General features: G+C 49.8%; 1 protein-coding gene across 4 annotated transcripts; it reads right to left on the reverse strand.

The window, feature by feature from the left end:
* Positions 1–8,599: 8,599 nt before the first annotated feature.
* LOC120541087 (probable GPI-anchored adhesin-like protein PGA55) lies at positions 8,600–26,028 on the reverse strand. Of its 4 annotated transcripts, XM_039772388.1 has the most exons (17): positions 25,951–26,028; positions 21,809–21,882; positions 21,028–21,376; positions 18,328–18,521; positions 16,346–16,805; positions 14,308–15,640; positions 14,070–14,134; positions 12,804–12,958; positions 12,190–12,317; positions 12,040–12,104; positions 11,823–11,965; positions 10,640–10,764; positions 10,504–10,562; positions 9,888–10,033; positions 9,505–9,599; positions 9,311–9,388; positions 8,600–8,966 (listed from the first exon to the last, which is right to left on the reverse strand). In XM_039772388.1, exons 2-17 carry the CDS (start codon positions 21,846–21,848, stop codon positions 8,955–8,957), a joined length of 3,447 nt encoding a protein of 1,148 aa, XP_039628322.1. In that variant the 5' UTR covers positions 21,849–21,882; positions 25,951–26,028; the 3' UTR covers positions 8,600–8,954. The 4 variants fall into 4 exon arrangements, with proteins under 4 accessions (XP_039628322.1, XP_039628319.1, XP_039628321.1 ...); XM_039772385.1 differs by lacking the exons at positions 16,346–16,805; positions 18,328–18,521 and adding an exon at positions 20,362–20,660 and having other exon boundaries at positions 14,308–16,291; positions 20,958–21,376; XM_039772387.1 differs by lacking the exons at positions 16,346–16,805; positions 18,328–18,521 and adding an exon at positions 20,197–20,223 and having other exon boundaries at positions 14,308–16,291; positions 20,719–21,376.
* Positions 26,029–26,565: the final 537 nt, after the last annotated feature.

Here is a 26,565-nt window from a genome sequence, read left to right on the forward strand (position 1 = left end):
CGAGGCTGAGATGTTAAGCCTGATGAGTGCCATGTTTATCCCGAGCTTTGAGCGATGCCGACACACCCAGTGACATTCCTCTGGCCTCGGCCACAGCTGCAGAACAGCTCGGGCATCAGGAACGTGGCAAAGCTCTAGGAGCGGAAAACACCCAACTGCCAATGCCATGGCACCTGCTTTGATCACAATATGGGCACTCTGGAACAGCCTCTGCCTGTTAGGGTGACCAGCAATTCAGGCCAACAGATGGTGTGGACGAAGGCTTCAGACCCGACAGCAGGTGTGGTTACAAAGCAGCTTTATGTTCAGAGTCGGTGAGAAGAGTTTCAGAAAGGCAGACAATCAAAGGTACAGGACAGCGCCAGGGCTCTTCTGAACCCGTCTGTTGGGTGGGGAATGCGTGATTTAATATCATTATGAGATGTAGCAGTCGACACGTTATTATACACAATCCTTGAGCCCCTTGTAAAACTTCACTTCTTGGCCCCTTTGTTATGGCGTTCAGATGCAAGCTAAGGGACAACGAGATAAGGCGGACTCGTGTGTGGGATGGAAGACCTTGAGTCCTCTGCACAAATAGTTTCTGTTTGCTAAAACAAAGCAGGCTGTTACAAGGTTTAGTAAAGCCTACTTCTCAGACATGAATTAGTACAAGGGAACGAAGAGAACATTCAGTTTCCACAATGGCAGCACAATTAATGATGAAGAAGGGAACCTGCCAGTCAGTGCTGGGCACCAATGCCAGCCACTGTCTCTCGCAGTCTCAGAAGATGGAGCACTGTTACCTACTTTTGGAGAGCGGTCATTGTCCTCATTTAGAGCTGAATTTGTCTCAAAGGTCCACGTGGGTCACACCAAGTTCTAGAGGTTGGCATTGCACACTCAGCTCTGTACCCGCCTCATCCAACAGTCAGGACCAGAAAGTTTTGGCACCGATAACACCAAGGACAGCTGCTGGCAGGACACTCACCTCTCCTTCCATGTGTCCTTTCAGGATGACGTCTTCTTGTCAGGGGCAGTGGTGGTCCTGTCGCATTACCAACCGTGGAGACACCCAGGGGCTGGCCGGGTACACAGCTGCCCTCCTTCGCGCTCCTGTCCCCAGTTGTGAATGCTAAGAGGTGCTGTAAGCAAAAGGGCACAACATTGAAGCCCGATAGGCACGGCCACTTGAATTCAGCTGTAACAATAACGTGGAATCCAACACAAAATGGTGACAAGTGGCCACGTTGTGTCACCCGGGTCTTGGACCAAGAGGCTCAGGGGCGTTAAAACAATTGTGAGCAGAACTGTGTGGCAAAGAGGGCACCCCTTGTGTTTGTCATCCATGCCACACATGTCAAGCAGCGAAAGGCACTACACATGATGTAAAGGTATGTGCCACATTCAAGCTGGAAGTCACATTGCTGGTGCCACTCCAGGCCAATATGACATTTAGGTTAACCCTATGCCCTGATTCCTTGGCACATACCAGCCAGACGCTTATTTTTGTTGGCTTCTGCTCTCTGATTCAAAGACTCTGACGTGGCTCCTCACTAAAGCTGCCCGTCAGGTTCTCATTTATTGTAAAGGAAGCAAACAAAAAAAAAAAAAAAAAGCCACACGAGTTGATGTTGTGCAAGACACTTGACAGAATGACGACGGGCAACGGAATCAACGCCACTGCCACTCCACGCCCCGGCTTGTGGGACGTCAGGACCAACAAACAGCGTTCGATGCCCGAGCTCCTGAGCCCACCCGTCAGGGAGGCAACCAGCCCGGGTGACGCAGTCATTTGAGCCAGTAATGTGCAAAGCTGTTGGTGGCGCTGCTTGGCACACTGAATGTGCCCATCTAAGGGAGTGCTGGTTGTGGTCAGCATTGGAGTTTTGTGCGGGTCACTGCTGTCTTTCAGTCCTAACCCACCTGTGCCCTCAACGTTGGTCTTTCTGTCGTTTCTTAATAGTAAAGCTAATGGAAGACGTCAGTAAAGAGCAGATGGTGGTGGCATCCGAAATGGAGATACCAGCCCAGGTACAGAGATATGCAGATCATCCTAATGGTCTGCCAGCTGGGCTTGATTGGTGCCCCTAAAATGCCCTGTGATGGGTGAGTGCCTTGCAGACTGGTGCCCATTACTAACAGGCCTGGCAGAAATGAGCAAAGAAGACAGAGCTCAGTATTGACGATAGGACAAAATGTCGCGTGTCGGTCACATAGGATTTTAAAGTACAAAGCAAATCAGAGTGACCAGAAATGACCCCCTCGGAAACTGAACGCGGTGCTCATTATACGCACTCTCGAGTCCATACGATTGTCTTTTTAAGACGCTCCCCCGTTTATGAGAAAAGGGGGCTTTTGATGAAATGACTCTGTCGGCTGTATTCGGTCGGACACTATGGCCAGCTGCCAGTCTTGCACTGAACACTTTTGACGGCGGAAACTCAGGCAAGGCCGGGCAGTAGCTGGAAAGTGACGCAAAAGTCGCCGTTTGTCGCAAAGAGTTGCCACCTGAGCGCGCCACAGATTCAAGAGGGCCCACTGGCAGACCCCTCTGCAGCCGCCCCCAGACTCTGCTGAGCTCATCCCGAGCTGTTTCGGCGCTCACTCGCACGGTTTGTTATGAGGGTCTGATGGGGTGCACTGCCGCCACTACCGATTCACAGTCATCTGCTCGATGGCGACAGCCCTGTCACCAAGAACGCATATCGCTGGCGCCGCAATCTGGATCGATCCTGTCGCCGGGGCGCAAGGCGGCAGTCCGTGGCAGTTGGAGGTTATCTTTCGTCCAATCGCCTGTGACGGCGTTGGTTTTTGCATTTCCATTAGTACGATACAATAGAATACAATACAATGTATTGTTGTGTAGCCCAGAATCACATAAGGAGTGCCACAATGGGCTTTAACAGACCCTGCCTCTTGACAGCCCCCCAGCCTTGACTCTCTACGAAGACAAGAAAAACACTCCCAAGAAACGTATTATTATTATTATTATTATTATTATTATAAAGACGTCGCGAAGGAAAACGGTCACCTGAAGGAGGTGCCACCACAGCGCAATACATAAATAAACAACGAGGGACGGCGTGAATTACAGCGGACTTCCGTGTGTCATCAAAAAGAAACACACACGAGGGCCACACCATAAGCTCTTCGTGAGGGTCCCCGAGACACCATCTTATCATTTCACAAAGTCCGAGCCTCTCCCAGCCATAAACAGACCCGACGCAGACACAACGCCAAGCGCACGCGCACAGCAGACCACCTCACCTGCGTGCCAACAGACCCACGCGCACTTGGGGAGAACATGCAAACTCCAAACGGGGGGCGTGGACCCCAGCGAGGGGGGCTTGAGGTTGTCGGGAGGACACATGCAGAACTGCAACGACCACCCAAACAGTGTCAGCATTACATCTCCCCCATAAAACCGCACCGGTGTTTAATTCATTCATTGGTGACTTGTTATTCTCTTATTAGACTTATGGCCGTTAATCTCAAACACTTTCAGAGACCACCTGTCCGACACGTTGATGGAAGTTACTGCAAAACGAGTGTTCGGTGCACCGAACAGCCAGAGACGCGGCAGCTCCGTTCACTTGCTAAACAGAAGACACGCAAATAAAAGGCCGGCGCTGCGCAGCCGCACGGACGTCGGAAGATTCGCGCGAATGACCGCGAATGCCGCCTGCCGATTTTATTGCCGCTTGTGTCAGCTTGAGATGGACGGAGTGCCGCCTCACTTTCGCTCATCTGCCCACTGACTCAGTGCGACGGCCACTACGGTCATCTGGTCAACGTTTGTTTAGCGCGGACCCTCAAACAGCTCAATACGTTGGCAAATTGCGCAACTTCATTACTTATTAATGAATGCACGCCGTCAGTTTTCGAGCCTTCACAGAAGCGAACGTGAAGAGTGGACTCGTCGACTCCCTGTTCATAATACATATGCTAATAATGATAATTCTGGACATTTCCATAGCGTTTTTCTCACCACTCAATGCGCTTCAGTGAGTGGGCAGCCACTTCCAAGAGCGCTAATGCGCAGCACCCACCTGGATGACGTCACGACAGCAATTGTTGCACTCACCGCACATTGAGTGTCCGGTGGTGAAGGGGTGAGAAAGACAGTTAGCCAATCAGAGACAGGGGCTGATGAAGGGATCTGCATGACCATCCATTATCCAACCGGGGGTCTGCTGGAGCCAATCCCAGTCAACACAGGGCGCAAGGCAGGAAACAAACAATGGGCATGGTGCCAGCCTGCCACAGGGCACACACACACACACACACCAAGCACACACTGGAGACAATTTAGGACCGCCAATACACCTAATCTGCATGTAATAATAATAATTCATTACATTTATATAGCGCTTTTCTCAGTGCTCAAAGCGCTACCCACACAGGGAGGAACCGGGAAGCAAACCCTCAATTTTCCACAGTCTCCTTGCTGCAAAGCAGCAGCACTACCACTGTGCCACCTGTGAGGACGCCTTTGGACTGTGGGAGGAAACCCACGCAGACACGGGGAGAACATGCAAACTCCGCACAGGGAGGACCCAGGAAGCAAACCCAGGTCTCCTACCTGGGAGGCAGCAGTGCTACCCACTGTGCCACCATGCTGCCTATGACCAGGATGTAGTGGGCAATTTAGTCTGGATATTTCGGGGGACAACCTACTATTTACAAAGGAGGTCCAGGGATCTTTAATGGCCACAGAGAGTCAGGACTTTGATTTTACATTTCATGTGATTTTTGCTGCCCATTATCCCCGTCACTGCACTGGGGTGCTGGGATCCACACACACACCTCAGGGTGAGCGCCCCCTGCTGACCTCACCGACACCAACCCAAACTCTTCCTGGTGGGCCTCGCACTGGCCGGGCCTGATCGTGCTGAGCCTCACGGGGATGAGCTGCTCAGAAGTGCTAGTGACATGGCTGCCTACTTGGGGACATTACTGGTGTCTTTGCAAGTACAGCACAGGCAGGTGAAGTGACCAGCTGGCCCCGCAGAGCTCACAGCCTCATAAGGCCCAACGCTTTCACCACCAGGCCACACCGTCTGCTGGGCAGCCGAGGACGGGACGTGCGATGTTTTCACAGTGGCGTCCATGGAAGGTCACCTCCGAGCCTCAAGTCCGTGGTGTTCGTCCGGCGGCATTTGACTCTGCCATGTCTGACTCTGCTGCTCTGTGCCAGTTTGAGGGTTGTTATATACAGTAAGTGTAACATATTACGGCGTTATTATTATCCTTCTTCCATGGCCAGTATTTGTGACGTGTATAGCGCCTCGTATTTACTGCGATGCCGCCGTTTGGTGAGTTGTTTGTCATTTGTGGACCCCTGGCGTCGTCTCGTGGGTCTGCACGGTGCCTTCGAGCAGGCGGGACGGAGTTTGAGACGAGCCTGCGCCACGAGCTTCACGTTAAACGTTTAACTTGGTTTTAATGCCTACGTTGAAAAGGCAATGTGTTATTTATGTGTTTTTTCCCTTGAATTAGTTGTCCTCCTCCTTGAATTATTAGTTATTGTGATTGGCCTGTGCTGGGTAGGAACTCGGCCAATCACAGGGCTTCACTTTGAACCTAATAGATTAGCAGTAGAGTAGGAGCTTCATTTGTTAAATGTGGAAGTTTGCGTAATTATATATAAAGTGAGTGGAATTTAATTGTTTGTCCTTAAAGTGTATTGTTTATGTGTTTACATTTGTAATTTGAATATTTACTTTAGCACAGTTTCTAGAATACAGACGTTTTGAGGAAGCTAAAGTATAGTGGAGCAGAGTTTCACGCATCTTGCTTGTTATTGTAGAACTGCAGTGTTTCGGTCTGCTCATGTATACTGTAATATGCTGCTATATGGTCAGAATAAATGACTTATTTAAGTCGAGTAAATACTTTATGGTTTAACGTTCTAGCAATTTCCTGATATGAATGTTATCTGAGTGTAGTGCGCCATCTAGTGGATAAATAAAGTACCTGTTAATGACTGACGTTAACGTCGACACATTTAAGAGAACGACAGTGGCACAGCTCATTTATGCTTATGATTTTCTTTAGACCGCACCTTCACATTTGTATAACTTTGGAAGAAATGAATACACAGAATTTGACCATCTTCTTCCATCTCTGACCGGATGCGTGCAGCGGTTCTAATTTAATGCTGAACCAACTTAATTCTTCATTACAGCCTCATTTGCATTTTATTCTTTGAAAGCTAATCGTCTTTTGTTTCATTTTATTTTTTCCAAAAGTAAAGCATTGATTTCTTTTTGTCTGTCGTTCAGAGTCTGGTGGCGTCACCTGCGAGAATTTAGAGGGTCATCTCATGCTCAGTAAGGAGAAATCCCAGGGGCATCAGGGCTTATCGGGAGTGCAGGGTTGGCGGTTAGAGGGTGCCCTCAATCTGCGCGCCAGCCCTCCCCAGATGAACCCTTAAAGGGTGGCCATTAAGCTGGCAGTTTTGTTCTCTTAAATCAGCCATTTGAAAAATCAGCAAGTGCCCAAAGCTCAATGTCACCAGGGCCACCCGAGAGTTTAATGGGTAGAGATAGGATGTGACAAGCAAAGGGAGTCCAGGGTGCCCAAAAGCTCTGCCAACACATCCATCTGTCTGTACTCTGGCCTGGTAAAGAGGGCTGTAACTACAGCCTGTGTCCACTGGCATCACTCTCGACCCGCCCATCGTCATCAGAGCTCAAGTGAGTGGCACTGAGGGGTTGGCACACCACAGATGGCATAATAGTTTAATGGCATAATGGAGATGTTGGGGAGTTTGCTGCAGTTGGTTTACCCTCAGAGGTCGGGCACAACTCATCTGCCACCATAGAAAGCGCAACACCTGTTAATCAGTGAGACTGCGGGCATTAGAAAATCTGCCAAGGTTCTGCCACCAGACGTGCCACACGGCCGAGGAGACAAATGACCAGCTGGCACTTTAACTTTTAAATAGAAAGACAAGCAGAAAGGCTGCTGGGGGAAGACCCCTGGAGAACCGAGAAGAGGGTCCTACAGTATATCAGTGCCGAATGGAGCACTTCTCCAACTACACATACTGTAGGTTGCGGACCACCAGCTTATACTGTATGTAAGACTGCAATGCCATAAATCCTTAATTGCTTTTATTCAATCGATCGGGGGGCTCTTTAAATCAGAGGACTCAAACGTGGAGCCACCAAGAGGATTGTTACCATAATGACAGCAGAGCCACATGCTGACAAATGACAGTGGCATTGAAATACAAAGAGTGAAGGGGACAAGCGGGCAGCAAACATCAAGTTAATAAAAGCAGAGCGAGCCCCCAGGACAAGGCGTTCTTTGAGCATCACTTAGAGATGTGGAACATGTTTGGTGGTCCGTGTTCACTGAAAGTGCGCCTAGCAAACATCGGACGGGTAGTGGGGACCCCGAAATTAATCTGGACGCACGAGAAAGGTCTGCTCTTGAGAGAACGCGTCTGCCAGTGACGGGGGGCAGCTATCGGACAACACAAGAGTGTGACGACCCACCAGGACCCCATTTGGAGTTCCAGAAGCTCTGCTGTAAGCCAGGAGACCGTTAATCGCCGGCCACAAAAGCCGCAGAGAGGATCAGAGCAATCAAAGTCCAGATGTGTGCTCAGCTCTGCAGTTCACCCGCCCGATGTTGAGCTCCAGCACTGCTCTGCCATAGACGGGCTCAAGGGAGAGGTGACGGGGCGAGGCCAGACATTGGCAGGGCGCCAGAGCGAGAGACCACCAACCTACAGCATGACAAAGGAAAATCCCATTCACTGATGACAACGGGGTGACGCCCCCTAGCAACGTACTACCGTTACAATAAAGGAGGAAACGTGGAGCCCACAACGAGCACAAGGCGAGCGACTGTGCGGGCGATGGGGGGCCGTCTGCCACGGGGGGCACTCAAAAAGCGGACAGGAGGGGAACGTGCCGGGGAGGGGAGCCGCTGGCTATAGAGGACCCCGAGGAGAGGCGCAGGTTTATTGATCAAGTCGTGTCCCTGAAGTTGTCTGCCGCTCTGAACTTAAGAAACAAGAAATCCCGAGAGAAAGACAAACGGCAGTTTACAGGCGACATCAAAAAAACAACAAAACTCCAAAAATAAGGAAGGAAAAGGAAACGCCGCCAAGCAGACGGGGGCAGCAGCCAATGAGAGACCCCAAAAGGCAAAGAGAAGAGCGAGTGGCCCACCTGAACCCCGCGAGTACAAGAATACAAGACACAAGCCAACGACGTACCTTCTTATCGTCCCTTTGGACTTCTGAGGGTCAAGCTGGCCTCCTGCAGCAGGTCTGCGCTTCTGGAACCTTCCGCTTCCTCGGCGTCTCCTTGACCGCCCAGTCTGTAGTTTGTCAGGACACCTCCTTGCCGGCCCACCGTCTTATCTGGCGCGCTGCTCCGCGTCTGGGCACCTCGTGGCGCTGAGGCTGTCACCGGCCATTCCGTCACCTCCCGTCTTCTTTCATGGAGGGCTGAAAGGAGCAGATGGCAGAAAGGAGATGAGCATTTGGATGGCGAGATACTCACCTCGAGATGCCGGGGGTCCGAGCCACGTTGCGGAGGTCCAGCTGGATGTCAAGGAAGAACATCAGGACGCCCAAATAAAGAGAGCATCAGGCTGCTTTGCTTTGAAGCCTTTTATTGACCACAACACAAACGAGCGACGCTTACATCAGAAAACCACAGCGGCCAGGCAGATCATCACGGCCCCCCAGAGTGTTCATTCAGTCCAATCTCGCCCCTGGCAAGAGGAGCTATCAGCATGAGAGGCCCTTCACTGCCTGGCAGCAGCCGATTCATCAAACGATGCACACCAGGCGTGCCACCCGTGGTCTGGATAGACGGCCAGGAAGGAGAGCGGTAGAGCAAAAAAGTCCAGTCAGAGAACAAGTGCCAACATGGCATCCGGTAATGGTGGGCTCTGTCGTCACCGAGATGGTCGTCGTTCTTTACATCCCATGGCTGCACTGCAGGGGCTCAGTCGCGGTCCTGCAAGGAAGAGAGAAGAGACATCAGTCAGGCGTCATGGCCCACCTGGTCAACACTCGTATGGGGAAACTGAGGAGCCAGCCTGCTGATCTGAGATGACCCCAGGGCCCACACCCTGTCACCCACCTTCCTCCAGGTCTCGTGAAAGCTCTTAGTGGTCCGAGCTCCTTTGCACTCTGCCCATTTCCTCCATCTTAATCTCGCTCTGAATGCCCCTTGCATCATCCCCTTCGATCTCAGCGCCCCTTCCCTCTGTCTTGTCTGGCCCACTCCTCACACTGCTTTCTTCTCTCCCGACCCCCATGCCACCCTCCACCCCCTGTCCGCCCCTTCGTGCCACTCACTGAGAATAGGCTGAAGGACTCGGGCGACTTGATGGTGAAGACTCGGCTCAGGCGCTGCCGCAGGTTCGTCTTCAGGAGCTGTCAAATGAGAATGGGCATCAGTGATTGATCTGATTACTGTGCAGTCCGTGGGCAACCAGCCTGGGACAGCACGTGGCACGGGAGACTCGCACCCTCTTGGCTTTGTCACTCACCACAACAAGGATGATGGGAATGGCCAGGATGGCCAAGCTGCACATCACAATGATAGCCACTGCAAATCCTGGGAACGGCTGTGCTAACGGGGTGGCTAAGGAGACACAGAAAGCACAAGTTAAGGTGGCATCCTGGCATAGCTCACACCTTCTAGAAAAGACACAGAGAGGTGGCGCAGTGGCCAAGAGTAGCTGAAACGATCCATCGGCTGGTACGGGGTGGCAGCCAGCAGCTGAGCTTATTTGAGTGGTGTGCCAAACAGAGGCCAAAGAAGCTGTCAGCCTTAGGCCACGCTGGCCAGCCATGTGGCACTCCTTGACCAGTTAGACTTCCGTCCGGCCACCTATGTGATCCTGAAATCCTAGAGGACAGACGAGCGTACCTGCAGGGGTGACCGAGGCGGGGTCCAGTTCCAGGCCATCGAGCGACAGCTGAGTAATTCCGCTGTACAGGACCTGTGCCACGTTGTCTCTGTTGCTGGTCCCACTGGCATAGCTGATGTTTGTGCTGGCGATGACCGACCCATTCCTGCGTGGTGACAAAAAGAAGAAATTTAGAAATGGTGCCATCTTGGCACTGCAGTGGGCATACATTCCAATGTGCAACTCTGATTAGCAGCCCATCCTTAAGCCTGTGCCACCCTGGCAGAGCAATGTGGACATTTGGAAATTTAAATCAGAAAGCCATTAGGATGGAAAATAAAATGGGAAAGAATGCAAAGAGGCACAAAATCTGACATAAAACAGCAAGCGTCTCAGCCCACCGTCACCTTCACCCTGAGGGTCCTGTGTGTGGAAGGCCAACTGGTCCACAGGGCTGAGTCCAGGTATGTGGATAATTGGCTGCTCAGCACTGGGCTACTGCCCCCAAGTGGCGGTCAGCGTCTCACCGCAGTCTCTACAGACACCCTGTCTTCAGCCCGTCAGATGGCGTTTTGACCCCAGGAAGATGAGCAAAAAATGAGGAGGAGGAGGAGGAGGAGGAGGAGGAAGACTCACCTGAGCTGTGACACGTAAACCTGTGAAAATCCTGCCTTTTCTGAAAACAGACTTGTCACCTGCAGAGAGAGATGGGACACTTAGGGCAGGCGCTCACCCCCTGGGATGGACCCCACTCCGTGGGAGATCAACTCACCGACTGGATGACCTGATTGCTAAAATCCTTGAAAAGCGAACTCGTTTGACTGGACATCCCGGCCACAAACGCCTTATTCAGGATCCGCAGGTCAAAGGGGAACACTTGGATTGGCGCTTGGGAGCCTGCGTAGAGACACACAACGGCAGAGGCAGAGGAATATTATTGTCTAGTCTTGAATGATATAGCGCCTTTCAGGTGTCAGTCTATTTATCCGGGCCCTTCACATCTACTGAGCTGTCACGTCTGTCTGTTCAGTCCTTGCTCTTCTGCCACTTTGACCTTATATAGCGCCCTTCCCATCTGCGTGTCTGACCATTTACAGGGATGTACAGGGACCGTACCACACTGCGCTTATCTACCTATTCAATATGGAGCCCTTCACGTCCATCCATCCATCCATCCTTCAAAGCACCTTCCTCATCAGTCTAGCATGTACTGTAGTGCCTTGCCCGTCTCTGTGCCACTCTGTCAGTTGTATTTAGTGCCTTGCCCGTCTCTCTGCCACTCTGTCAGTTGTATTTAGTGCCTTGCCTGTCTCTGTGCCACTCTGTCAGTTGTATTTAGTGCCTTGCCTGTCTCTCTGCCACTCTGTCAGTTGTATTTAGTGCCTTGCCCATCTCTGTGCCACTCTGTCAGTTGTGTTTAGTGCCTTGCCCGTCTCTGTGCCACTCTGTCAGTTGTATTTAGTGCCTTGCCCGTCTCTCTGCCACTCTGTCAGTTGTGTTTAGTGCCTTGCCCGTCTCTCTGCCACTCTGTCAGTTGTATTTAGTGCCTTGCCCGTCTCTGTGCCACTCTGTCAGTTGTATTTAGTGCCTTGCCCGTCTCTCTGCCACTGTGTCAGTTGTATTTAGTGCCTTGCCCGTCTCTGTGCCACTCTGTCAGTTGTATTTAGTGCCTTGCCCGTCTCTCTGCCACTCTGTCAGTTGTATTTAGTGCCTTGCCTGTCTCTGTGCCACTCTGTCAGTTGTATTTAGTGCCTTACCCGTCTCTGTGCCACTGTGTCAGTTGTATTTAGTGCCTTGCCCGTCTCTCTGCCACTCTGTCAGTTGTGTTTAGTGCCTTGCCCGTCTCTGTGCCCTCTCTGTCTCTCTCTTCTGTGTAGTGCCCTTTCCCATCTGCCTCTTCCAGTATATCGTGCCTTTCATTTCTGTCTATCGCTACAGCGCGTCGCTCGCCGTACCGTTGACCTGCAGGCTGTCCTCAGTGTACGTCAGCGAGGGGCTCGGCGTGGCGAGGATGTTGGAGATGATCGTTGGGGTGCTGGCCGCTTGCTTGGCCGACAGCTGCAGTATCAGGCTGGCCTGTGTCCAGTTGCTGGAATTGCTGTAAGAGATGACCCAGACTGTGAGTGGGGGCTCGCCTCGCAGCTGCCCACCCCGCCGGCTCGGTGACGTTACCTGAAGGAGCAGGATGGCACACTCGTCAGGCTTGCGTTTAGAACTCTGCCAAAGATGGGCTGCAGCTGAAACAGAAGAAGCAGAGAGTGAACAAGTCAGTGGGTGCCGAGGGTCCGCTCAAGGCGGGCTGTGCCGTGATGCCATCCTCACCCAGTTAACGACACTTTGGTTGAGCTGCTGGTATGCCACCGATGCGTTGTTAGACAGGCTTTCTGTGTATCCTTGCAGTATAAGAAACTGTGTGATGTACCAGGGGAAGGCACTGGTCACATTGGCATCTGAAAAGAAAGCATGGAGGTGAGGTGAGGGCGTCATAGATTGATTGACATGGCAAGAGATAGGATGGCATCAGAAAATTGTGTGCTGGATGAGAATGAATTACCACCCCAAATGGACCATCACAAGAGAGCAGGGGATTGGCATTGCAATTGCAAGCTGCTGTGGATGTAACCTGGGGAGCAGGATCATGCGTAGGGTCAGCGGTTGGCACAGTGGGAAAACTGGGCACTCGCTGCATCAGGCTATGCAGTGACATGGCACACTCGACCTTCTCCCCCTGGTGGGCTAGTGCAAGGGATGCCACCTGACTTGACCCCTGACCATGCCCCAGGAGGTGTGGGTGATGCCCCTTGTGTGTGTTAAACATTTGGGATACAAAAGAAAAGTTTTCCAAATGCCCATCTGAGTTTTGAAGGTCAGGTCGCCGCTTAGTGGCACGATGATGTCACGAAGTGGCAACCTGCAGACTCCATCGCTGTGCTTACCGTTTGACTGGATGCTGTTTCTGTCCAATGGCAAGCCGTTTGCATATCCGGATGTGTTGACCATCTTGTACAATGTGTTGACCACCTCGGTGTTGCTTGGTGCCGTGTTGTTGGCCTTGAAAGTGAGGGTCATGTCAGTGATGATGGAGCCATTACTGAAATACAAGACAGATCAGAGAGAAGATGAGGTGCCAAGGCGTGCAGGTCAGTGGGCTCATCTACTGTGGTTGGCACATGTGCCTACACTGCATGCCATGCTGGCCCTTCAGCTGGGTGGGACAAATGGAAAGAAGGGCCCAAATGGGCCTGTCTGGCTTGTCATTGGCCAATTCAGGTGACAGCACATCTGGGCGCCATATGGATGACCTACCATTGGAAGACAAACTGCACTGGCGTGCTCTGCTTGGTCACATCAGTGTTTGGTGTCTCAGTCACCAGTAAAGCCATGTGTGTGGAGAACTTCCACAAGATGGCGCCACCTGACAGGAAGTAGGTGGCTGTGTTCACAGTGGGTGTGCTCTGGTCAGTCCCACTGTCCTCGCCTGCACTGTCCTGTTTGTGCCTTGGCGAAGTGATGCCCACCTAGCCAGTTTCCTTCACTTCCCATTTCTAAGATTACCAGCTGACAGACAGAGCTAAGGGGGAAGACGTGACACCACAGCTGATGTCCGCAGAAAGCCCAGCTGTGAACAGCAGGCCTAATGACGTTGAAGAGGTGGGGATGGAGAAAGACAGAGTGGGCAAGACCGGCACGGCAGCTCTATGGATGTCCCCTTTGGATGCCCACTTGTTTGTCCCCGTGTCTGTAGAAATTACACTTCCACTTGATTGTGTCCAGTGGTACACATGTGGCCACCACATGCACAATATGTGATGGAGTGACAGCCCCTTGGGATGGGTCAAACTGCACACGTGGCATGGGCGCACACCTGCTGGTCTGAATCAGCGTAACATTTACTTTGATAAGGACTTTCTGCGCCAGGCAGGAGGGCTCACACACGACTTTGTGTTCTCCCATTTCCAAATAGTGGCATCTGTGTGGCAGTGCTGCCACACCCTCTCTGATGTATGCCAGCTCAAAGCACATCCACAAAGACCACTTAGATTACAATGGCTTTATAGCACCATTCAAGCACACCTGTGCCATGCTGCAACGCCACCTCGGACTTCACATTGGCCCCCCAGCCCAGATGCATATTTAGACAAGCACCAGCGTCCACCTGGACCCCCACCCAGTCTGCGCTGCAGAGGATGCTGGTGACTTACTGAAAACTATTCACTTTAGATCCCACGTAAGTGTTGGGGTACTGAGGTCTGAAGATGGCATCAATCTGTGAAGACAGAAATTGGCAATTAGTAGCACCATCCTGCAGGGACACTTCCTGAGAATGTCCAAGCTAAGATCAAAAAGGACAGATGGAGAACTGAGCTGGCCATTGAAGGCCAGCACAAGGGACCAAGAAAGGAACATAAAGACTGGACAAAGGAAAACATGTGGACTTACAGACTGGGTCACCGTGGAGCTGAGGTTTCGGAACTCTGTGGAGCTATTGTCATTGAGCTTGGGATTGAAAGTTTCCTGAAGTCTGAAGTGCAAAGGACGCATCACATCAAGTGGAGGAGTTGAGGAGTTCATTGTGGAAGATGATGAAATTGGACTAGCTGAGGAGGATGAGGATACAGGACTACCTGAGGAAGATGATGAACTGGTACTGGAGGAGGAGGATGATGAGGAAACAGGACTAGCAGATGAAGAGGATGATGCAGGACTGGGTGAGGAATTTGAGGAAGCGGGACTTGCAGATGAAGAGGATGATGCAGGACTGGCTGAGGATGATGAGGCCATGGAACTGGCAGAGGAAGATGATGAAATTGGACTAGCTGAGGAGGATGAGGATAAAGGACTAGCTGAGGAAGATGAGGAAATTGGACTAGCTGAGGAAGATGATGAAACAGGACTAGCTGAGGATGATGACAATCCGGGATTGGCTGAGGAGGATGAGGAAAGAGGAGTAGCAGATGAAGAGGATGATGCAGGACTGGCTGAGGATGATGAGGCCATGGAACTGGCAGAGGAAGATGAGGAAACAGGACTAGCAGATGAAGAGGATGATGCTGGACTTGCTGTGGAAGATGAAGATATGGAACTGGTTGAGGAAGATGATGACATTGGACTAGCAGAGGAAGATGAGGATACAGGACTAGCTGACGAAAATGATGAACTGGTACTGGAGGAGGATGAGGACACAGGACTTGCAGATGAGGATGATGATGCAAGACTGACTGAGGAAGATGACGAAACAGGACTAGCTGAGGATGATGACAATCCGGAACTTGCTGATGAAAATGAGGAAACAGGACTAGCAGATGAAGATGATGATGCGGGACTTGCTGAAGAAGATGAAGATATTGGACTAGAAGAGGAAGATGAGGAAACAGGACTAGCTGAGGAAGATGAGGAAACAGGACTAGCAGATGAAGAGGATGATGCTGGACTTGCTGTGGAAGATGAAGATATTGGACTAGAAGAGGAAGATGAGGAAACAGGACTAGCAGAGAAAGATGATGAACTGGTACTGGAGGAGGATGAGGAAACAGGACTTGCAGATGAGGAGGATGATGCAGGACTGGCTGAGGAAGATGAGGAAATTGGACTAGGTGAGGAAGATGACGAAACAGGACTAGCTGAGGATGATGACAATCCGGGACTGGCTGAGGAGAATGAGGAAACAGGACTAGCAGATGAAGATGATGATGCGGGACTTGCTGAGGAAGATGAAGATATTGGACTAGAAGAGGAAGGTGAGGAAACGGGGATAGCAGATGAAGAGGATGATGTGGGACTGGCTGAGGAAGATGAGGCTATGGAATTGGCAGAGGAAGATGATGAAATTGGACTAGCTGAGGAGGATGATGATACAGGTCTAGCTGAGGATGATGACAATCCGGGACTGGCTGAGGAGAATGAGGAAACAGGACTAGCAGATGAAGATGATGATGCGGGACTTGCAGAGGAAGATGAAGATATTGGACTAGAAGAGGAAGGTGAGGAAAGGGGACTAGCAGATGAAGAGGATGATGAGGGACTGACTGAGGATGATGAGGCTATGGAACTGGCAGAGGAAGATGATGAAATTGGACTAGCTGAGGAGGATGAGGATACAGGACTACCTAGTGAAGATGATGAAGTGGTACTGGAGGAGGAGGAAGAAGAGGAAACAGAACTTGCAGATGAGGAGGATGCTGCAGGACTGGCTGAGGAAGATGAGGAAATTGGACTAGGTGAGGAAGATGACGAAACAGGACTAGCTGAGGATGATGACAATCCGGGACTGGCTGAGGAGAATGAGGAAACAGGACTAGCAGATGAAGATGATGATGCGGGACTTGCTGAGGAAGATGAAGATATGGAACTGGCAGAGGAAGATGAAGAAATTGGACTAGCTGAGGAGGATGAGGATACAGGACTAGCTGAGGAAGATGAGGAACTTGTACTGGAGGAGGAGGATGAGGAAACAGGACTTGCAGATGAGGAGGATGATGCAGGACTGGCTGAGGAAGATGAAGAAACAGGAATAGCTGAGGATGATGACAACCCGGGACTTGCTGATGAGAATAAGGAAACATGACCAGCAGATGAAGATGATGATGCGGGACTTGCTGAAGAAGATGAAGATATTGGACTAGAAGAGGAAGATGAGGAAACAGGACTTGCAGATGAGGAGGATGATGCAGGACTGGCTGAGGAAGACGAAGATATGGAACTGGTTGAGGAAGATGATGAAATTGGACTAGCAGAGGAAGATGAGGATACAGGACTAGCTGAGGAAGATGAGGAAACAGGACTAGCAGATGAAGAGGATGAACTGGTACTGGAGGAGGATGAGGAAACAGGACTTGCAGATGAGGAGGATGATGCAGGACTGGCTGAGGAAGATGAGGATACAGGACTAGCTGAGGAAAATGATGAACTGGTACTGGAGGAGGATGAGGACACAGGACTTGCAGATGAGGATGATGATCGGGACTTGCTGAAGAAGATGAAGATATTGGACTAGAAGAGGAAGATGAGGAAACAGGACTTGCAGATGAGGAGGATGATGCAGGACTGGCTGAGAAAGACGAAGACATGGAACTGGTTGAGGAAGATGATGAAATTGGACTAGCAGAGGAAGATGAGGATACAGGACTAGCTGAGGAAGATGAGGAAACAGGACTAGCAGATGAAGAGGATGATGCTGGACTTGCTGTGGAAGATGAAGATATGGAACTGGTTGAGGAAGAGATGAAATTGGACTAGCTGAGGAGTATGAGGATACAGGACTAGCTGAGAAAAATGATGAACTGGTACTGGAGGAGGATGAGGACACAGGACTTGCAGATGAGGATGATGATGCAAGACTGACTGAGGAAGATGACGAAACAGGACTAGCTGAGGATGATGACAATCCGGGACTTGCTGATGAGAATGAGGAAACAGGACTAGCAGATGAAGATGATGATGCGGGACTTGCTGAAGAAGATGAAGATATTGGACTAGAAGAGGAAGATGAGGAAACAGGACTAGCTGAGGAAGAGGATGAACTGGTACTGGAGGAGGATGAGGAAACAGGACTTGCAGATGAGGAGGATGATGCAGGACTGGCTGAGGAAGATGAGGATACAGGACTAGCTGATGAAGAGGATGAACTGGTACTGGAGGAGGATGAGGAAACAGGACTTGCAGATGAGGCTGATGATGCAGGACTGACTGAGGAAGATGACGAAACAGGACTAGCTGAGGATGATGACAACCCGGGACTTGCTGATGAGAATGAGGAAACATGACCAGCAGATGAAGATGATGATGCGGGACTTGCTGAAGAAGATGAAGATATTGGACTAGAAGAGGAAGATGAGGAAACAGGACTAGCTGAGGAAGATGAGGAAACAGGACTAGCAGATGAAGAGGATGATGCTGGACTTGCTGTGGAAGATGAAGATATGGAACTGGTTGAGGAAGATGATGACATTGGACTAGCAGAGGAAGATGAGGATACAGGACTAGCTGATGAAAATGATGAACTGGTACTGGAGGAGGATGAGGACACAGGACTTGCAGATGAGGATGATGATGCAAGACTGACTGAGGAAGATGAGGAAATTGGACTAGGTGAGGAAGATGATGAAACAGGACTAGCTGAGGATGATGACAATCCGGGACTTGCTGATGAGAATGAGGAAACAGGACTAGCAGATGAAGATGATGATGCGGGACTTGCTGAGAAAGACGAAGATATGGAACTGGTTGAGGAAGATGATGAAATTGGACTAGCAGAGGAAGATGAGGATACAGGACTAGCTGAGGAAGATGAGAAAACAGGACTAGCAGATGAAGAGGATGATGCTGGACTTGCTGAGGAAGACGAAGATATGGAACTGGTTGAGGAAGATGATGACATTGGACTAGCAGAGGAAGATGAGGATACAGGACTAGCTGACGAAGAGGATGAACTGGTACTGGAGGAGGATGAGGAAACAGGACTTGCAGATGAGGATGATGATGCAAGACTGACTGAGGAAGATGACGAAACAGGACTAGCTGAGGATGGTGACAATCCGGGACTTGCTGATGAGAATGAGGAAACAGGACTAGCAGATGAAGAGGATGAACTGGTACTGGAGGAGGATGAGGAAACAGGACTTGCAGATGAGGAGGATGATGCAGGACTGGCTGAGGAGATGAGGATACAGGACTAGCTGAGGAAAATGATGAACTGGTACTGGAGGAGGATGAGGACACAGGACTTGCAGATGAGGATGATGATCGGGACTTGCTGAAGAAGATGAAGATATTGGACTAGAAGAGGAAGATGAGGAAACAGGACTAGCTGAGGAAGATGAGGAAACAGGACTAGCAGATGAAGAGGATGATGCTGGACTTGCTGAGGAAGACGAAGATATGGAACTGGTTGAGGAAGATGATGACATTGGACTAGCAGAGGAAGATGAGGATACAGGACTAGCTGACGAAAATGATGAACTGGTACTGGAGGAGGATGAGGACACAGGACTTGCAGATGAGGATGATGATGCAAGACTGACTGAGGAAGATGATGAAACAGGACTAGCTGAGGATGATGACAATCCGGGACTTGCTGACGAGAATGAGGAAACAGGACTAGCAGATGAAGAGGATGATGCAGGACTGGCTGAGAAAGACGAAGACATGGAACTGGTTGAGGAAGATGATGAAATTGGACTAGCAGAGGAAGATGAGGATACAGGACTAGCTGAGGAAGATGAGGAAACAGGACTAGCAGATGAAGAGGATGATGCTGGACTTGCTGTGGAAGATGAAGATATGGAACTGGTTGAGGAAGATGATGACATTGGACTAGCAGAGGAAGATGAGGATACAGGACTAGCTGACGAAGAGGATGAACTGGTACTGGAGGAGGATGAGGAAACAGGACTTGCAGATGAGGATGATGATGCAAGACTGACTGAGGAAGATGACGAAACAGGACTAGCTGAGGATGGTGACAATCCGGGACTTGCTGATGAGAATGAGGAAACAGGACTAGCAGATGAAGATGATGATGCGGGACTTGCTGAAGAAGATGAAGATATTGGACTAGAAGAGGAAGATGAGGAAACAGGACTAGCTGAGGAAGATGAGGAAACAGGACTAGCAGATGAAGAGGATGATGCTGGACTTGCTGTGGAAGATGAAGATATTGGACTAGAAGAGGAAGATGAGGAAACAGGACTAGCAGATGAAGAGGATGATGCGGGACTGGCTGAGGATGATGAGGCTATAGAACTGGCAGATGAAGATGATGAAATTGGACTAGCTGGGGAGGATGAGGATACAGGACTAGCTGAGGAAGATGATGAACTGGTACTGGAGGAGGATGAGGAAACAGGACTTGCAGATGAGGATGATGATGCGGGACTTGCTGAAGAAGATGAAGATATTGGACTAGAAGAGGAAGATGAGGAAACAGGACTTGCAGATGAAGAGGATGATGTGGGACTGGCTGAGGATGATGAAGATATGGAACTGGTTGAGGAAGATGATGAAATTGGAATGGAGGAGGAGGATGAGGAAACAGGACTTGCAGATGAGGAGGATGATGCAGGACTGGCTGAGGAAGATGAGGAAATTGGACTAGGTGAGGAAGATGATGAACCAGGACTAGCTGAGGATGATGACAAACCGGGACTGGTTGAGGAGGATGAGGAAAGAGTACTAGCAGATGAAGACGGTGATGCGGGACTGGCTGAGGATGATGAAGATATGGAACTGATTGAGGAAGATGATGATATTGGACTAGAAGAGGAAGATGAGGATACAGGACTAGCTGAGGAAGAGGATGAACTGGTACTGGAGGAGGAGGAGGATGAGGAAACAGGACTAGCAGATGAAGAGGATGATGTGGGACTGGCTGAGGATGATGAGGCTATGGAACTGGCAGAGGAAGATGATGAAATTGGATTAGCTGAGGAGGATGAGGATACAGGACTACCTGTGGAAAATGATGAACTGGTACTGGAGGAGGAGGAGGATGAGGAAACAGGACTAGCAGATGAAGAGGATGATGCGGGACTGGCTGAGGATGATGAAGATATGGAACTTGCAGAGGAAGATGATGAAATTGGACTAGCTGAGGAGGATGAGGATACAGGACTACCTGGGGAAGATGATGAACTGGTACTGGAGGAGGAGGAGGATGAGGAAACAGGACTAGCAGATGAAGAGGATGATGCGGGACTGGCTGAGGATGATGAAGATATGGAACTGGTTGAGGAAGATGATGATATTGGACTAGCAGAGGAAGATGAGAATACAGGACTAACTGAGGAAGAGGATGAACTGGTACTGGAGGAGGAGGAGGATGAGGAAACAGGACTAGCAGATGAAGAGGATGATGTAGGACTGGCTGAGGAAGATGAGGAAATTGGACTAGGTGAGGAAGATGACGAAACAGGACTAGCTGTGGATGATGACAATCCGGGATTGGCAGAGGAGGACGAGGAAAGAGTAGTGGCAGATGAAGAGGATGATGGACTAGCTGAGGATGATGAGGATATGGAATTGGCTGAGGAAGACGATGAAATTGGACTAGAAGAGGAAGATGAGGGTACAGGACTAGCTGAGGAAGAGGATGTTGCAGGACTGGCTGAGGATGATGAGGCTATGGAACTGGCAGAGGGAGATGATGAAATTGGACTAGCTGAGGAGGATGAGGATACAGGACTAGCTGAGGAAGAGGATGATGCGGGACTGGCTGAGGATGATGAGGCTATAGAACTGGCAGAGGAAGATGATGAAATTGGACTAGCTGAGGAGGATGAGGATACAGGACTAGCTGAGGAAGATGATGAACTGGTACTGGAGGAGAAGGAGGATGAGGAAACTGTACTAGGAGATGAAGATGGTGATTCAGGGCTTGCTATAGAAGATGATGAACTTGTACTTGAGGAAGATGATGATGTGGCGGAAATCGCCGAGGAGGCCACTGCTCCACCTTGTACACTGATGGCAGTCATTGAAGATTGGCCTGCAGTTCTCATCACGGTGGCACATGCTGTTAGAGAAATACAATGTTTAATTTGGCCATAGCCCTCTTGTTTTCAACTCCCTATCCCTTTCATCTGGAGTGTCTTGTTCTTGTTGTGGGCGCTATGCTTTTCTCTTGTCCATGCCCACAATCCCCACCCCAATTTTCAGTTCTAAGGGGAGAATCTAGCTGAGGAGGTGTTTACATGCAGCCACTGTGACCAGAGAAGGTGTTGCCACAACTCATGGGGACTGCAGGATGTCATGCTGAGCCTTTGGTTTTGGAACTTTCTATTCAGCTTCCATGGTTCTTGCTCAGCAATGGGTAGGTGGGTCAAGTTGTGAACACAGAGCTGTGCTGCCTGCACTCTGGAAGGCAGGAATGTCTATTGTGGATGCAATACTTCACAGAGCAGAAGCTCTTGGACAGAAGGTGGTCTTGGTCTAGCACCACACATACCTGTGACTAGGAGCAGGAGGGACACACTCCGCAGCTCCATGGTGCTGCACCTTGCAGTTGGTTCGCTTGGTGACCTGGAATAAGAGGAAAGGCAGCGTTATTTGGCTTGTCTGTGTTGTCTGCTCACCTGACAGTCTGTGCTTGTGTACCAAAAATCAAACACTGAAGTGCCATCAAGGACTTGAAGGTTTGCCCACTGTGCCCCTCCTAGAGCCCGCAAAGCTGGGAAGAGAGTGTGTTGAGAGTGAAAGTGGTGCCACACCAGAGGATGGACATTTCCGTTTCAGTCCCAGCAGTAACTTCCAGTCCAATATTTGTCCTTATGGTTTTTTGTTGTTCTTGTTGCATCCCAGATGTCCCATTCTGTTTGTCATTGTCACCATCAGTTTGTATGATCAAACAAGTGGGTGCTTGTGGACCTCATGGCAGCCTCCACGTGGATTAGCGAATGTTCGGCTACTTTGTGTCATTTAAATTGCCATCAGATGGCAAGGTGGGCTCAGAAAATGGATTGGCACTTGTGACAAGGAGCATATGGCATGGTGGGACACGCAGAGTGCTGCACCATCATGTTACCCACTCTGTCCTGAAGTGCCACCAGCCTTTGTGATTCATGAAAAAAACAGCAGAAAAATGTGATGGACTTGTTAAGAGTAGAAAGCAGCTGGCAGCATCAGGCATGGCTGTACATGGAGAGCCACTCTCAGTGTGAGTACAGTGCGATGTAGTGGGTTACATGTGGGCATGTCTGTTTTGCCTGTTGGCACATCAGTTACTTGAATCTGTCGATGTTTAGCCTTCATTATTAGAACTGAGCCATTCACCTATCAAATCCCCGATAATGCCCTGCATAATTGGGCGGCATATTGATGTACAGCCTGGCACTGCCAGGTGGACCTTGCATGTTCTTAGCCTTCCCCACATAGTCAGATTTTGCCCTAATCCCTAAACATGTCCAGTTTGCCATGTTAAGTCGACCATACACAGCTGAGTGTACCCTGCCATGGTATGCCCTTGCACTTAGTCTCCACTAGGTGTCCTCAAATCCACGATTCATTTTTGAATTGAAGCAATTCTGCTGGGTCAAGCGGGTGGCCACCTTAGCCGCATCACCATAAACACTGCACCAAACACAAGAGAGTCATATAGGGGTCAGTAGAAGATTTCCACTTGTTCTCTTCCTCTGTGTCACACTACCTTCTCCTCTTACACCTTAGTGTCTCCGCCCCTGAAGCCCAACAGCCTCCTAATCCCAAAATGGCACTCTGGGATTTTGTGCCTATTTTTTTTTTTTTATTTTGTTTTGCCCTGGCTGAAGATCATCTTTCTGCCCCCACCATGCCCTCCTTTTTTTATATGTTCCTAAAGGTCTTCATTGTGACATGTTACTTTGCAGTATGGCTTTTTAGTGGTTGTGTGAACTGAACTTCTGTCAATGAGGATAAGGACACCAAAGTCCTATGATGTCACTGGAAAAATCCCACAAAAAATGTAATCTGTGGTTGTAGTCTTGAAAGAGCAACAGCCAACTCATATGCCAGTGTGGATGCTCCTCACATTGGTGGCATGATGGCTGAGTGCACAGTGCCACTGCTCATAGTGTCTTACTGGCATTCCGCACTTGGTGGAGTCACAAGGCACACGAGCTGGAGAACAGCAGATCAAATAACGACCAAACTCCTTAGACCCCCTTAAGCAAAGAAGATCGATGGCCACCCTCAGGGACAAAGGCACAGCCTGGAAGGCTGAATGCATCATTCAGTCAAAGGTGTGCCAACATCCTCCACTAAATGGTGGCACCATCCAGGCAAAAACGAGGGAAACTTGTTCACTTGTGCAACTTGGAATATCCGTATGAAAGAAAACTGGCACCTTGGTGGGCTCAGCTCACTGTTGGATCTCCAGTGAATTTTGGCACAGCATTGTAATCCACATGTTCATGTAAGGAGCAGCTGCACACCTGCATTGTCTTTACTACAGAATTAAAACAAAGCTGAGTGCCATTATGAACAACGCTGCACACCCTCTGTCTGACGCACCAACACAGAGGACTTTCAGCTAACAAATTTATTCAGCAGAAGTGTGTCGAGAAATGCGACGCCATCTACATGTCTGGCTGTGTGCACTTCTGTAACATGACACCACATGGCTTCACCCTTGGGGGCAGATTATCATCGGCAAATCATCTGTCTCAGTGACACCTGAGCAACCAGGTGAGAAGCAGAATGTCACACCTGTGCTAGTCAGCCTTATATAGTGCCTTTCACATCCACCTGTCTGTTGTATATAGCACTTTTAACACTTGTGTGAGGCCATGGGTGTGTAGAGGAAGACCTTCAGATACCTTCAAGCCCTGTGGTCTTTTGCTTCATGTGAGCCCCTAGATGTTGCCATTAATGGCCCACTTAATATGAATAGAAGGTGAGCAGGAGACCCTCATTCAGAAGGGAACGAGTGGACAGGCCACCCCCTGGACAATGGTAGGGCTGTTGACCATGTGGCTATTTCCCGTATCTGTTTCTCCTTCCTTGTTTTGGTTAATAAAAGGTACCAGTTGACTGTTTTGGGTTTGGGGCTCGGGGGGCTTACCGCAAAACTTGAGTTTGCAACTATAAAGCATGTCAGGAGTTTCATGTCAACGCCTCCACCATGGATGGACATGGAACAGCTCCTTGGTGACCTTCCTACTGTAGAGCTTTCTATCATATATATATATATATATATATATATATATATATATATATATATAGCGCCTTTCATTATCTATCAAGTTTACTTGACTTTGCACTGCCCATCTCTTGTTATATGTAGCATCTTTCACTGTCTATCTGCGGGACATCCTCCTAATAACAAGTTTGGGCAGCAGCTGGGGAGAACCCACTGGATGGCACTATATCAACATCTCATTACAGTCTACATTGGCAGTAGGTGGCAGGTCAGATTCACCCTTGTTGAGCTGCCAATCCCCAGGTCATTAACATCCACTGATGATGAGGAGCTCTTGGCGAGTTAGTGACAGGGCTGTGCCTTCCTTCAGTTTAAGATGGCTCCTGAATGAGTGGTGGGTGTAAGAGCAGTGGGGAGAAGCCACTGAGAAGAGGCATCTGGGAGTCTGGACAACCAAGATGTTGGCACCTGTGGGATTTGCTAGGTGTCACTTGCTAGTCCAGAGTGCCACATGGATAAAGATGACAGGCAGGGTCACCAGTCTGGGCATTCATCAGCCACCAAGTGCCCAGTGTGTGCGTGTCTGCTCAGGCAGTCCGATGAGAATACAAAATAAGAAGTTGGCCGGCAGGGAAACAAGAAGTTCATGACATGCCAGGTGGGCAAAAGTGCAACACAACCCAATGGACAGAAGCATCATGTGACAAATGTGCAAAAGCATACCAGAACAAATACAGAAAAGTGGCAACACATAAAATGTACAACATTGACATGTGACAGAAGTCCAGACATATAACACAACCGACACGCAAAAATGCTAAGCCAGGTGTAGACAAAAGGACGGGGCAAGAAATGAGCAGATGGGCAACACAAAAATGTCATTACACAAGTGTGATGTAACAAATGTGAAGAAGAGGACCAGACATAAGAAACACACAAAAATGATAACACATCTAAAACTGCAACAAATCCAATGAGCAAGAAAAGGGCACAACATAAAGCAAACAAAAGAATAATGTGACAAAAGTGACCAATGTGTGTGACAAACAAGCAGACCTCCAACAAAGCAAAAGTACAAAAGTGCGTTGTGACAAATGTGTAGAAGGGCAACGCAGCACAGGCACACACAGCTGAGAAATTAAAAAACGGGCAAAATGGACAAAGGGCACAATGTGAAGCAGGTGGCAGGGCCACAGAACAAAGCCTACAAGTGACAATCTGCAGCACAACAACGTGCCAAAGGCACCAAAGTACAATGTGTGACAGTGCAAATGGACCCAAGACAGGTTGACCAGCGTAACACAACAAATGCACAAGGATTTGCCTAACACAAAGTGTAGAGTGCCACACAAGCCCACTAAAGAGTGCCATTCGTACCCAGAGGCACCCTCTGATTGCCTGAAAGCCTTCCCCTCACCGAGTGCCTCAAGACACACAACGTAGTGCAATGCTAGCCCGGCGCCCCCGACACTCACCTGCTGAGCCTGTCTGTGTTGTTCGGCTGTTGGCACGGGACTCGATGAGGAGCGTTTTGGACGAGATGCTCTGCTGCTCTTCACTGAATGAGTGATGGATTCTGCTCTGCCTCAGGGAGTCAAATAAAAGAGACCCAGCCCAGTGGGGTGTGTTGTGTCTTTGTGTGCCACCCTTATCTCAGCTTACAATGTGATTGACAGGATGATTTTCACCTTCATTGTGTCATTTAGAGTGGGACTCCTGTGGGGCCCTCATTCATCCCCTTGTGCATGTGTGAGGTTTTTTACTTAATTAAAGGTTTATAGAGTGGACCCCTTGTGAGTGTCACAAAGGCGCTATACACTGGCACATTGAGCTGGCTAGTTGAAATCTCTTCCCAGGTGCCACACAGCACCACATCCACACTGCGAGGCGTGTCTGCTCCTAAGGCTAGGGAGTAGCTGGAGCAATGGAGACAAACACAATGGGATATGTCACAGTCACTGTCACCACAAAAATGCATTGTGACAATGGGCTTGTTGCCCATCCCTGTCATTCAGACACATGCAGCCAGAGTGTGCCTTCTTCATCAGCTCGGTGGTCATTAGGCAAGTGTGGCGGAATGAATAGGGGGG

The sequence above is a fragment of the Polypterus senegalus genome, chromosome 12 (assembly GCF_016835505.1).
Source record: "Polypterus senegalus isolate Bchr_013 chromosome 12, ASM1683550v1, whole genome shotgun sequence".
In the NCBI taxonomy this organism is placed as follows: Eukaryota; Metazoa; Chordata; class Cladistia; order Polypteriformes; family Polypteridae; genus Polypterus; species Polypterus senegalus.

Bases quoted from the DNA above. Each gene is read 5' to 3' on its own strand.
- LOC120541087 (XM_039772385.1), bottom strand. From the start codon at position 21,848: ATGGAGCTGCGGAGTGTGTCCCTCCTGCTCCTAGTCACAG. The intron at 21,377-21,808 runs GTATGTGTGGTG...TTTCTCTAACAG, and splicing joins CCTCCTGCTCCTAGTCACAG to CATGTGCCACCGTGATGAGA. The intron at 12,959-14,069 runs GTAAGTCACCAG...CTTGTATTTCAG, and splicing joins TCTAAAGTGAATAGTTTTCA to TAATGGCTCCATCATCACTG.